The sequence below is a fragment of the Tigriopus californicus genome, chromosome 2 (assembly GCF_007210705.1).
Source record: "Tigriopus californicus strain San Diego chromosome 2, Tcal_SD_v2.1, whole genome shotgun sequence".
NCBI classification, from domain to species: domain Eukaryota; kingdom Metazoa; phylum Arthropoda; class Copepoda; order Harpacticoida; family Harpacticidae; genus Tigriopus; species Tigriopus californicus.
Window position 1 is genome coordinate 8,666,031 of NC_081441.1, and position 12,752 is coordinate 8,678,782.

General features: G+C 39.3%; 2 protein-coding genes across 3 annotated transcripts; both read right to left on the reverse strand.

The window, feature by feature from the left end:
- Positions 1-923: 923 nt before the first annotated feature.
- LOC131893412 (CLIP domain-containing serine protease B10-like) lies at positions 924-4,859 on the reverse strand. Its single transcript, XM_059243430.1, has 4 exons — positions 4,485-4,859; positions 3,171-3,746; positions 2,877-3,098; positions 924-1,268 (listed from the first exon to the last, which is right to left on the reverse strand). Exons 1-4 carry the CDS (start codon positions 4,842-4,844, stop codon positions 966-968), a joined length of 1,461 nt encoding a protein of 486 aa, XP_059099413.1. The 5' UTR covers positions 4,845-4,859; the 3' UTR covers positions 924-965.
- Positions 4,860-6,815: 1,956 nt separating this feature from the next.
- LOC131893280 (uncharacterized) lies at positions 6,816-9,262 on the reverse strand. Of its 2 annotated transcripts, none has more exons than XR_009374667.1 (3): positions 7,726-8,034; positions 7,186-7,496; positions 6,816-7,124 (listed from the first exon to the last, which is right to left on the reverse strand). XR_009374667.1 is itself a non-coding variant. In XM_059243262.1 (3 exons), exons 1-3 carry the CDS (start codon positions 9,158-9,160, stop codon positions 6,829-6,831), a joined length of 960 nt encoding a protein of 319 aa, XP_059099245.1. In that variant the 5' UTR covers positions 9,161-9,262; the 3' UTR covers positions 6,816-6,828. The 2 variants fall into 2 exon arrangements, 1 of the variants encoding a protein (XP_059099245.1); XM_059243262.1 differs by lacking the exon at positions 7,726-8,034 and adding an exon at positions 8,808-9,262.
- Between the last annotated feature and the right edge of the window lie 3,490 nt (positions 9,263-12,752).

The window sequence follows — 12,752 nt, forward strand, 5'->3', positions numbered from 1 at the left end:
GGGTGGGGAGCGAGTGAGGAAGCCAGTGAAACAGCTAACTTGAGAAAGGGTTGTTATCGATCTTTCATGAGGTTAGTTTGTGGAATTGCTTAAGCGGTGCAAATATTATGGTTTTAGAAGCAATTAGCCAATTCAACCTGAATTGTCTATTGTGGAAATGATGATATTGATTTAAATGTGACATTTAAACAAATTCCATTCGTGTGGGCCTCTCGTTTCAATAGATTGTGACGGGTTACCAACAAATAATCGAGGATAGCATAACTAGGTTAATACCTTTTCTTTCATGTATTCAAAGCGGAATATCTTTGAGGGATTGACAATTTTCAGCGGACTTATGTCGGCCATTTTTCTACACAACAATAGCGCAATCAAATCATTTACTTAAACAAAGATTGAGGTTTAGCAGTTGATGGAAATGCAAGTTTAGTTAAAGCATTCTCATAATAGTCGGAACGATGAGTGAAAATCGAATCCGTTGAGAACCCTCACTATGTGCCGATTAAAGGGTGATAAAATTGCAAAATGCCCTCTCTATATTTAAACCCTCTATGATTTGTGTCATTTACGTAAAGCCGGAAGAGAATGCCGTTTTTAGTCAAAGGAAGAAGGAAAGTGCGATAAGCTCGAAATGCAATTAGAGTTAAAAATGAGGGGTGAGATATGAAAAGATATTGAACCCCACCCAACCCGATGGCAACGACGGCGAGGGAGATGGAGGCGAAATATGTCATGTCATCCGGACGTAGCTTCACACATCATTGATATCACATTCAGGAAAGCGTCCAAAAACACAAACAAAATGAGTAAACGAGCCACCCCCGTCCGTCTCTCATTTTGAGTGAATCAATCCCTCACAAAAAGGCTGCAAGAGCGACACAAAAGCTAAGTACGCTACACGTGTCCATGTCAGACTAATGACCGACTTTTGTCAGCGGAACAAATCCGGTTTTATTCAAATTTCCCTAAGGTCTAATGTTTTGTCGAATCCATCTGAGAAAGGTCTCCACCCGAACATAAACCCCAGGATCTCCATCGCCACAAGTGCTCTTGCCGAAGGAGACGAGGCCGACCACGCCGTATCGGCCTCCGTTGTCTTTGAGTAAGAGAGGTCCGCCGCTGTCTCCGTTGCAAGAGTCCACTCCAGGGCCTCCAGCGCAAATTTGAATGGACGAACGAACCTTGCCTCTCCAAGTCAGATTGCATTCGTCGATGTCGACCACTGGTAGTTGGGTCTTTTGTAGCACGGGCGTAATGACGCCAAGTGTCTAGGAGAAAAAAGTGGGCCCGTTAATGGATGTTTTAATTGATTTGACTGGCCATTGCTAGAGCTTTCGGCTTCGGTTTTGGTTTTGATTATGGTAGCCAAATCGACAGCAGACAAGTCATTTTATAGGAGGAATGTTAGTTGAGAATTGTGTTTTCTTTGCATTTATGCGAACTAAGTCCTCGTTATTGGGAGTATAATCCCCGATAATGTGCAATGAAAAAGCGATTTTTGATGGCTATACAATATGTCGTAATCTAAGACAAACATACAGTATGGGTGCAGCATGTCTGGTTACTCTTTCTTTTAATTTTTGTAGGGTGACTCATGGGCTTTCGTATTCCATGTCAAAGGATTTAATTACAGTTCCTGTTTCGTTTCCAACAACAAGGAAATGTTTCTCTATCATCATCATCATTTTCTATAGAATCACTTTTATTTAAAAAAGAATGCCTAGTAAATTACTTTCGCTAAAAAAACAACCCATGAATTATAATCCGTATATACCTAATAACCTTTTTGGGGGAAATAGATCGAATTTTTCAAACAGGTTTGTTGCTTTTCTCTTCAACCACCACATGTTGGAGTATAAGCATAACCAATTGCGCACATTTGAGCCATCAGTCATTACTACTGAATTTCAGGCTTTGGGAACAATCCGAATATCAAAGCATTGCTAATACGGATACAACTATTTTTATAACTGCATAGTATTCAAATTAGAATTCTGAAGTAATAACGGTTAGAATTAACCTTTAGAGATTAATTTTGAAATGGCAAGTTATTTTTTTAGGTTCTTCTGAATAATTTGGTTTTATGTCTTTACTTAGATTAAACATCGCCTGTGGTAACATCATCATTTATGATTCGGACAACGAAGTGAATCCTGGCCGATAAGAAGTTGCTTTCTCACTTCCAATTTAATTTCTGTAAAATCTACTCTTTTCTTTATTTGGAGCGTCTCAGTCTATGCCAAAGAATCAGCGATATTTTTAATCCTTCTGTTCCTTGCTGTTCTGGTACAACCAATAAATGAACTTAATCCAAAGCCCCCAAAATATGACAATGATAAAGTCAAGGAAGTCAAAATGACATATGTTTTGATATTGCCTCTTATAAGTTGCAGTTCTCTGATGATTTCAGCACAAATTTTGGGAGATCACTGGAGTATTTTTCAAAACACTGGAGGTACTAAAAACCAAGAGGCAATGCCCAATATTATACAAAAGCTTTTTTAAAATAGTACATTCTAATGTAGGAAAATTAAGTCCAAACACAGCTTTTTAGGCTCAAAAGTAGTTTTTATGCATGTTAATGAGAAAGCTGTGACAATGTATTAAATAGAAATGCTACATGAACCATTCCATTTAACTAAATTCACTAATACATGAATAAGAACTCTAATTAATCCCTTGACAAAGAACTATTGAGCCTCAAACAAGGACGAGCGACCTCTCAAAATTTGATGGTGACGTCATCTTCTTTTCCACCTTCAATGTCCCTATGGCAAAGAGTACTAAGAACGAACTAGTTGGGTCAATTTTGTCCAACTGAATATGTCACTCGCAATTTAACAGCCGCCATCTTTAATTTAAAAAACAACACTCACCTCCCTGCTTCCGGGGTCATTGTACCTCGTCATACCCCAGCCAACCACGGTCACATCTTTGCCGTTTAAATCGCCCGAAAAGGGAGGTTTCTGGGGAAGACAAACAACCGTCACGCTGGAAGTCAGATCAACCGGACGATCCAGTCTCAACAACGCAATATCGTTTCTAAAACTGTCGGACTTGTCATAACCTGCGTGCACCAAAATGTCTTCCACTCCCACCTAAAACGACAATTTTCATGAGGTGAATATTAAGATAAGCGAGCTACGAATGTCTTCTTCTTGCATACTTACATCTTGAGTTCGTTTGGAGCATTTGGATTTGTCTTGGTTACAATCACAATCGGTCTCCACGTTCAATTCGCCCAATCTGACAACGGTGGGTTGGGGAAACTTAGAGCAATGTGCCGCGGTGATGACGTAGCGCCGGTTGATCAAGACCCCGCCACACCCCCAAAGGGTCTGTCCGGGCATAATTCCTTCATAGCCAAGAAGAGCCAGGAAGGGAAACTCCTCCACAGAGGCATTCCTACCTCCAATCACAAACAGGTTATTCAAGGGCTGACCACACTCATTCGGATTGGGCATATATTCTCCCGAGCTTGGAATGGAGGTTTGGAAGTTCCGCTCAGAGTTCGGGCATTCCTCTTGAACTCTCGTGGTCTTACTTCCAAATCCTCCACCAGACCCTCCGGAGCTTTGACAAGAGCAGTATCCCCATTCTCCTGTGATGTGCTTGCCTTGGGCATCGACTTTGGTGGAACACCATTCCACGCCATTGGGATCGTAATCCGGAGTGCACGAGTTATACACTCGTCCTTCTAAAATGAAGGGGAACACACACGCACGATTGGGTCGGAAACCGGCAAACTAAAAAGCCAAAGAAAGTCATGATTGAAACATGAATTGCGTGTGCGGTTTCGAATTTCGAATTTATGATATCATTATGACTAGGGCTGTGAATGGGAATGGCCAAGGCCCACATTGGTTATGTAAAAAGCAATCTAACTCATAAGGTACAAAACGTTCGTAAGTAGTTTGTAATCCCTGACTTAAAGGGAGTACACAGAGCAATTTCACCTTTTAATAATTCCCAATAGAAAGATTGTTCAAGTCAAGTTGTTTTCAGAGGCCAAAAGTGACCAAATGTATTCGTGTTTAAAGAGGACTTTAAAAAGGTCATATTTCGGTAAGTCAAATCTTACATTAAATCCAAGGCCCTAATCCAAATCTTTCGCTATTAACAAAATTGAAGAAATGAATTATAAAACAAAAGGAAAATATTGCAACGGCAAAAAAAAAGAACAATTCCGCAAAAAGGACCAAACCAGTCGAGTTACTCAAGTCCCTTGAGTTGTACGTTATAGCCAATAAGGAACACGAAATCGAATAAAACCTTTGCTTTTCCTCTAAGCATCCAATGAAATAAATTTCGGCTTTAACTTCACCGGAAAGGAGCTGCTTTTTTGTTTCGACTTCATAACATTGAACTCGGGCTTTCCTCGAAATAGTCCTCTCGACAAAATCCCACCCACAGAATGGATAGTTTTCCCCATCTCATCCTTGTGATAAATCAACCACAATAATGTTTGTCCTCTGAGAACTTACTGTTCGGCAATCAGCGGCGCCAGTTTGAATAAATTTCTTTTTGGTTTGAGGCTGGCATGAGGCTGAATCGCAATAACCCCACCTTCCTCGTCCAGAGACGTGTCTCCCGAAATCGTCCACCTCAACTGAGCACCAAGACCGATTGCTATCGTCCCCAAAAGTTGTGCAAGCGTTGAAGAGCTCTCCATCGTATTCGAATGGGAAACGACATCTTTCCGGGAATTCCGTTCCCTCCACAGTCGGAATGGTGACACATTGGGAGACCACAACTTCGGCTAGATTTGCCAGCCAGACGCTCAAAATAACACCCAACCTGTTGTATGTGGACTGCATTGTTACTAGGTGCAACGGCAAATGCATTTCATATTCTCCTTGTGTAAGTGCATATAGGCATTGTTCGGGTACTGGCCAAACATGTTTGGCTTAGTGGGGAGTAACTTGGGATTGGTTTCGATCAGGTGACTAATGCGAGCAAGATCCATTAGAGTACATAGTTATTTTTTTACTAACCAGCAAAATAAGAAACCTGCCAAATCCAAGAACAAGTTATGAATTCTGAGAATGCCTGTGCGCAGTTATTACAGGTACAGGTTCAGGATTCAAAAACGCATCCAGCAAACTGAATTGCCATCAAATGCAATTATCACTGACCATTGAAATGATTCGTCTCTACATTAGATGTGTATGAGAAGAAGATTATAGTTTTATTGATATTGGGCTCGCTTTAAAAATTGTTTTAGCTTTGGTCAAAAAAGTTCAGCTGCATATCTTAATTTTGCTGAAGCTGAACCGGAGGGAACAAACTTCCAGCCATGAACCACTGGAGCAAGGACATTGAGATGCGATCAAGAATGAACATTTCTGATCATATTAATTCCTTCCAATCTTCTTTAAATCGAAGTTAACCACCTTGTTTAGAACACGGATTTTAAAGCAAATGCTTGAGTCATATTATATGGCCATTGAAAACTCATTGCATAATTGGACAACAAATTAATAAGCTAGCCCTCATCTTTTGCTTCTTGGCTTCTTGTCAACACAATTAGATTATGGACCCTCGAGATTAAATCACAACAAAAACAAGGATGCCCTTTGCGGAGGTTGAGAGCATAGAGGTCGTCCTCTAGAGTCTGGCTTTAAAAGAGGACGCTCTATCTTGGTCCTTGAAAAATCATTGAATGGGGCCCTCTGTTGAAAAAATTGAAGATTGGAGTTATGGGTGATTTTTTATATTACAAAATGCATTTATTGGTTGCTCCTTGCAAGCATCACCATTGGAATATGTCTTGATAGCCTACTGCCAAGCAAGCTCTGCTTCAAGTCAGTTAAAATCTGTAATTGATCTATTTCAATTACATTGGCGGAAATGTAATGAATCATAATTGCATGAAAGTATAATTACAATCATAACTATAAGCTAGGTCTAATTGTTGACTAAGTAACTATATGAAAATTAGCTGCAATAACATATTTGGGAATGTTATAAGGAGCTTATTGCAATAGAATTCCAAATTGCTTGTCAGAATCGTCAACTCTAATTTGTTGGTCAACCAGGAGTAATGGGCAAATCAGCCAAATATTTGCTTGAGGCTAGTTCCCTGAATATGAGAAAGCTCAATGTTAGCATCTATTTTATGTGACATGTTGAAAGCATGAAAACATAAGTTGATGGGATGGCTGGCTTCATCAATTGGGCATGGTTCAACCCTCTGAGCCAAACACCCCAACATTGAAGGACGAAATATTGTGCACGTTTGTCATTGTCATCACACAGAATTTTACATTTTGTGGAAGATGGAATTTCCTCCTTCCCAGGTGAGACCGATGAAGATATGCCAACGGTATGTCAATCAATGAGGCTTGACTTACAAAGATGAAATAAACATGGAAGACACTTTCACTCAATACGCCCCTTATGTACTGAGCATTACCTGCTAATATGCGCTCTTGAACCGCTAGAGGGCCATGACTCTAGATTTCGATTCTCTTTGCAGTGTACATAAAAATGAGCAATAAATACGTCCGCAAGTGTGAACACCTATAAATACTAAATGAATGAATCCTCCTCATTTTTGTGCACTTTTCCTTTTCGAAGACTTGAAAGTCGATGTAATACACATGCCCCGGCCTGTCTACTTCATTTTTATTGTATGTAGTGTTGGAAGCACTCAAAATATGAAAACGCCAGTCCCGTTCTCAAAGTTTGATCGTATTTTCTACATGTACGACAAATAACTTGGCATGAGGCACAATATCATTAGTAAACAAAAGATACGCGGAGAACAAAGCAAGCCTAGAATTACCCTTCAGGTTTCAAATATGGTCAGAAGATCAGCTTAAATATTTATTGCAGTGATTCTCTAGACAATATCATTGTTCTGAACTGAAGAAGTGGCGCCTGATCTTTAAAGTGTCTCCATACAATTACAGCCATTGACGGATTTCGAATATAAGTCAAAACCGGAATAATCACAGAGACAGTAAATTGGGGCAAGGCCAAGCTAAAGATGAGAGTTTTTGGAGATTCCACAATCCTGGATTGGCTTTGACTCAAATAGACGTAGGGCAAAGTCGATGAGGCAAAAATAAAAAAGATCAGCATAGCAGTTCCAAAACTCATCAAACTGCTACTTGAGCGTCCTAAAACATGAGGGAAAATATGGTGGTTTTTGTTACACTGAAGCAATCTTCTGGAATTTACCTGTGGTGAATCGGTCATTCCCTTCATGTCTATCCAATTTTCGTTTTCGAATGAATGACCAAATGAAACAGCAAATGTGAAATGTGAGCGTGACCAAGAAAAAGTTGACCCGAAGATATGGAATTGCAGATTGTCCGTGTTGCAAATGTGTGGCAGTGCATATGTAATAGTATGCTTGATACAAATCGGATCCAACGGCGAAAATGAGCGAAAAATATAACGCGACCACATTATTAACAACGAAAAGATATGCCGAAAAGAAATCGTCGTTCAGTTTTCCAACATTCTTCCAATAGAACAAGTACAAACATCTGTAATTAGAACATGTAGAACAATTCATCCGTATGCAGACCACGAAACATAGTGCATGCATTTATTAAAGTCTTTCTCCGGTCAAAATAATCCCTAACAAGCTGATGGAGGCACACAGGGGAATAAGTTCAGGGTGCCGAAAAGCTCTTTAATGTTGTTTCTTAAAGGTCAGAATGTAGATTTGATTCCAGTTCAAATTTTGATATTCTGAGATCTCAAAACGGTTACCTTCAGTGTTTGGTGGTGGTTTCAAAACACCAATTAAAAACACTAAACGAAAATTCAACTACAGTGCATAAAATCATAATGGACTAATTTCAGAGTTATTAATGTGAAGTGTTAACCCGCTTGCTATTGCCAGCTCATTAGAAATATGATCCAAAATGCTAAAACGTCACTCCAAGGTTTTACAAAGGCGAGCTCGAATTTGTAAAGACTTAATCGAGACATTCAGGTGATGGCATTTCAAAACCCAATGAAAATGTTTTTTTATTCAATGCCTAGATTTTTCATTTTCAAATCTGCTGTCCTAATAAAAGCTTTCAAATTGAAGATTACACCCTGTTGATACGAAATGTTGCGTAAGAAGAGCATTTCCTTCATGCACTTCACTAAGAAAAAAGAGCACCAGGCGTTTGAGTAAGGCTTTGAAAATGGTTTAGAATCTGATTGTGGTCTTTGAGCAATGGTTGTTCTTGGACAGGTTTTGTTAAAAAATCTAGTCGACTTAATGTGCAAACTATCCGCCAAATTTTGCTTTCTTTAGCTGCACAGCTTGCATGATGAAATCGGAACAGAGCTCCATTCTTATGAACTGGGTTTGTTAATCAATTATCAAGGTATGCATAAACGAGCACAAGATCAAAGGGACCATCATAGAACTAGCATTGCTGGGGCGAGTCGTACGAGTCCTCTGATGTTCTAAACTTTTTGCCGGCCCCGCCGAATCTTTCACTGAAGTCAGGTGGTCAAGCAAAAAGACTCGTCTTGTGAAATTGAACGAAAAATCAATAGAGTCCGGACTTGAGTCTAGCCAATTCTTCCAAAATCTAGTAAAGGACTTGACTGCACTTGGACTCGAGTCCGGACTCACCCTTGCATTGCAAAGGACAAAAGAAAATAAGCGTGATTGATAGCGGCACTGATGCGATATTCCATTGCAAATAGTTAATGGCCACGCCGTCTACAATGAGAAATCAAAAGCAAAAGAGGTATTCTTGGCCAAATGCTTTGTGATATTACTCTCATTCGTTCCTAAATATGATACAATCATAGCTAGCTATAAACAAAATTGATGGCCTTTTTCCAACCTGAGAAGGAGGCCCTCGAGCGAGGTCAGAACGCCCACCATTAGTAAATGGTTCGCCACGAGCTCTTGCATTAAGCACCACAAATGAGGATACGGAAATTCGAACCAAAACAGGGCCATATTCGACGAGCAAGACACGAGGTTGGACACGATGACATATCCAGCATAATGTGACACCAAATGGTTCAACAATGTTCGGTTATTAGAACGCCCAAATTGCTGGCACCAAATGATGCTTAAAAGTAAAATGTTGCCACACACTTGAATCACAACGAACCAAGTCAGAGAAATGAATCCACAATTGCACTTGTTGAGGGCATCTAGTAATTCCCAATTCGTGTTATTCTGGCTCATTGTTCTTGTATTGACGGTGCCCAATTGGAACTGAACTGAAACTGTTTTCCAAGAGATCAAAAAGCGTCCTCGACGAGAAAGCGCTCCTCAAAGAGCAAAACAGTTTTAAATTCAAGGAAACCCTAGTCAACGGTCTTCCAAAGAGATTCGTTTGCTTGGGTCCTTGAAATAGGACCAGAATAAGACAAAGTAGAGTTCGCCACGAAATCAATCCCCGGACTGTCTTTTTGCAAAAAAGGCCCGGTTGGAATATGCAATTGGTATATCATGTTTTCCGCCAAGTCTCTTTGCGTTTTTTACCTTTCAAAACAGATTGTGAAGTCTTCCCCAGAACGTATTCATTTCTGATTCATAGTTTTTCAGGGAAGGCTCTTTGAAAGGAGTTGCGTGACTGTGATATCGTAAAAAACGGAAAATATTAAAAAAAACTTAATGGCTGATGTAATTTAACTCATTGAGGTATCACTTCTTGTTACAAGTAAACCTTTGCAAGTAATATACCATGGAAGAATAAAACTTGATGGTGAATCATGTTCAGGACAGTAGCAACGAAATTCCAGTGATTCGTTCCTTTTTTCGAAAAAAGGGAACTATAATCCCTTTACATTTTAATCTGGTGGGATTGTAACGACCCAAAAGAATCAATAATTACTCGTTACTCGTTCCTTTTTCACCCTCCAGAGTGGCTTTCAATTTTTTGTTTCTCTCACGACAGTTTCTGAAACTTAAACCTCAATAGAGATTGTTATTTGTTTGCTATTTTTATATGATGTAGCCTGAACAGGGAATATCAGGATTAAAAACTGTGCTTGCCTTTAACAACACTGAAGGTGTCCATGGTTCCAAATCTTGTTACACTGGCACTGTTCTATTCATTACATATCCTCAAGCGAATTCCGTTGGATTAAAAGACCTAAAGTAAAGAACCAGAACGAAGTTGGCAAACAACTGGTTGGCAGGAAATTTTCCTTTAGCCTGATTGAGTATGTTGCACCAAACTTTCCAAGTCTCCATTTTTCCATGAATTAAGGCACAAGTTTCTAACGGGGACACTTTATGAACTTGATATTTTTTGATAATGTTTTTCCATCATGACGTCTTCTGTCATTGTTGCAAACCTTGAACAACTATCAGTCCAGACGAGGATGTATCTTAGTTTTAACTATGAATTATACTTTGAAAATATCCACCGCAGAAAAATGCAAATCATCTACTATTAGCATCCAGTTACTTTTCAAAAAGGGTTAACACTTGGAAAATACATCAAATATTTAATTGAATGCAATGAAAGATTACAATTCTAGAAACTTTTTGCGGGCAGGGTAATACAATACCGGGTGCACCATACTATTATCCACATTTGATTTCAATATACGATAGGCCACTGGAATCAAATTCCAGTGGTCTATGAATGGACTTAATCAAGAACTTCTAGAGAAACGTAGGCAAAAAATGTTATCTCCTAAACCGCTCACATTATTCCAAATAAGCCCTTCATGCGAACCCAAGATCTTGTTGAATCGACACACTTGGCCAAGCTTGAGCCAAAACTTTACTTGAGGAACTCAGGAGATATGTCCAAAGTTAAGTGATAAACACTGCATAAAATTCGCATTTCGGCCTGAGCTTTGTCAGCTACATGAGCTTTTAACAATATAACTCTGAAACGAACCAGTTTAGAAGTGAATTATATAACAATGACCCGTCTTTATTTGTCGAGATCTTCATTCCATCTAGAGTCCTTCCTCCTAGCCAGCATGGCTATATTTTAGCACGGTTACCCAACTGATTCAGCATTTAGAGCAGGTCATTGAGGGACTGCAAAGACACGAGTAAGTTGATGTTGTCTATCTTGATTATGGTAAGGCCTTTGACAAAGAAGATCATGGCCTTCTAGTTAATATCTCCATGAGATTGAGATCCAAGTCAAGGTTCTCAATTGGTTAAGAAGTTTCATTCGTGGTAGAAAGCAATTGTTTAAGGTCGAAGGATTCCTTAGTGACAAACATAATGTTAAGTCGGGTGTTCCTTAGGGCTTCATTTTATGTCCTCTCCTTTTCATTACCTTCATTGCTCCTCTTCAAAAGCTTAATAGTAGTAACGTCAGTATCTCTTCCTATGTTGATGATGCAAAATTAGTTTGTGATAGGAATTGTCAGAACTCAGGTAGTTTGGTAAAGGTCCTAGATCAAATCTACTCCTGGGTTGTTGAGAATGATATGGCCTTGAATGAAATGATTTCCGTTCAATGACGTTCGGGTCAACTCCTGTGAATACTCCATACGTTGATAATGGAGGTAAAGATATTGAGCAGGTCTCATCTATGAAAGATTTAGGTGTAGTCAGTCCTCCAAAATAATGGAAAGTTCGATGAGCATGTCCCGTTGAAAGTGGATAAAGCTTTTCAAATGTGTGCTTGGATATATCGCACGTTTAAGTCCAGAGATAGCATCACGATGCCAACTCTGTACAAGTCGATTGTTCAGCCACATCTTGAATAAGCTTCATCCATTTGGGCTCCAATGAGTTCAGCAGGTTCACAAAAGGTCGAACAAGTCCAAAGATGTTTCACTAGGAACATCACAGGAATGAGAGAGCTCTCGTATGGGAGAGACTTAAAAAAGTTAGGACTGTACAGTGTTCAGAGAAGGTACGAAAGGTATCTGATATTGTACGCCTTCAAGAGCATCCATGAGCTTTGTCCCAACCCAGGATTTAGGGTCAATTCTAGTGACCGTAGAGGCTTAATGTGCGTTTTGAGAGCACCTTCAAGCCTTCAAGAATCTACGCTAATTAGAACAATGAAGTCCTAGACTCTTCTTTCTCGGGTAGGTTCATTGTTCAACCCTATAATGAAGGGCTAGCCAGATCTGCAAACTCTAATTCGTTGGTCAATCAAATAATCCATGAAAATAAAGTCAAGTAAAATTAGTATTTCGTCTTGTACTGGTGGGAATTCCATTCCAAAAATGACGGTATTGGTAACGGAAGAGCTTTATAAGCTCTCCCGTTACCGTTGCTTTCTCCTTTCTTAAATGAGGAAATGAAAAACTGTTTAACGATTTTCTCCCGGATTTCCCAGATAAGCTCCGTTACTTGGTACTGATCTAATGGGATTAAATGCATCAAAGCAGGCGGCTGTGACTAAGGTTATCAATTTGCAATTTCTGTGACGTATGACATTACAGTGGAATACTAGCCTTACATGAACTTTTTTCAAACCATGAAAAGAGGGATAAAATAATACTTGTCACAATGCTTAGTAAAATGTTAAAAAAATATCCAAGCAACCCGTAAGTCCTCAAATCCTAATATCATTGTACCCTCTTATACTCGTCATTTGTTTCACGTCATATTTACTAAAAGCTAATAAATCGCAAATACTGTTTTTTCGCAGTTTTCAGCCATCTTTTTCTGCAAAATTAATATAATAGTAACAGTATCTGTAACGGTAAGGCGTTACTTTTTCGGTAACGGTTCAAACCCTGGATGGGAGTAATGCAGTACTAGGCAAATATGCAAAGCCGTTGTACTTCAAAGTTATAAAATGAATGAAGGCCTGAAAAACAATTTCATTGTTGTAGACAGGCGA

Coding starts and splice junctions, on each gene's coding strand:
- LOC131893412 (XM_059243430.1), bottom strand. CDS start 4,844: ATGCATTTGCCGTTGCACCTAGTAACAATGCAGTCCACATACAACAGG. Junction 3,747..4,484: donor GCGCCGCTGATTGCCGAACA/GTAAGTTCTCAG, acceptor TTGGCTTTTTAG/TTTGCCGGTTTCCGACCCAA. Junction 3,099..3,170: donor GCTCCAAACGAACTCAAGAT/GTAAGTATGCAA, acceptor TTGTCGTTTTAG/GTGGGAGTGGAAGACATTTT.
- LOC131893280 (XM_059243262.1), bottom strand. CDS start 9,160: ATGAGCCAGAATAACACGAATTGGGAATTACTAGATGCCCTCAACAAG. Junction 7,497..8,807: donor CTCGAGGGCCTCCTTCTCAG/GTTGGAAAAAGG, acceptor TTCTAATTACAG/ATGTTTGTACTTGTTCTATT. Junction 7,125..7,185: donor GAATGACCGATTCACCACAG/GTAAATTCCAGA, acceptor CTCATGTTTTAG/GACGCTCAAGTAGCAGTTTG.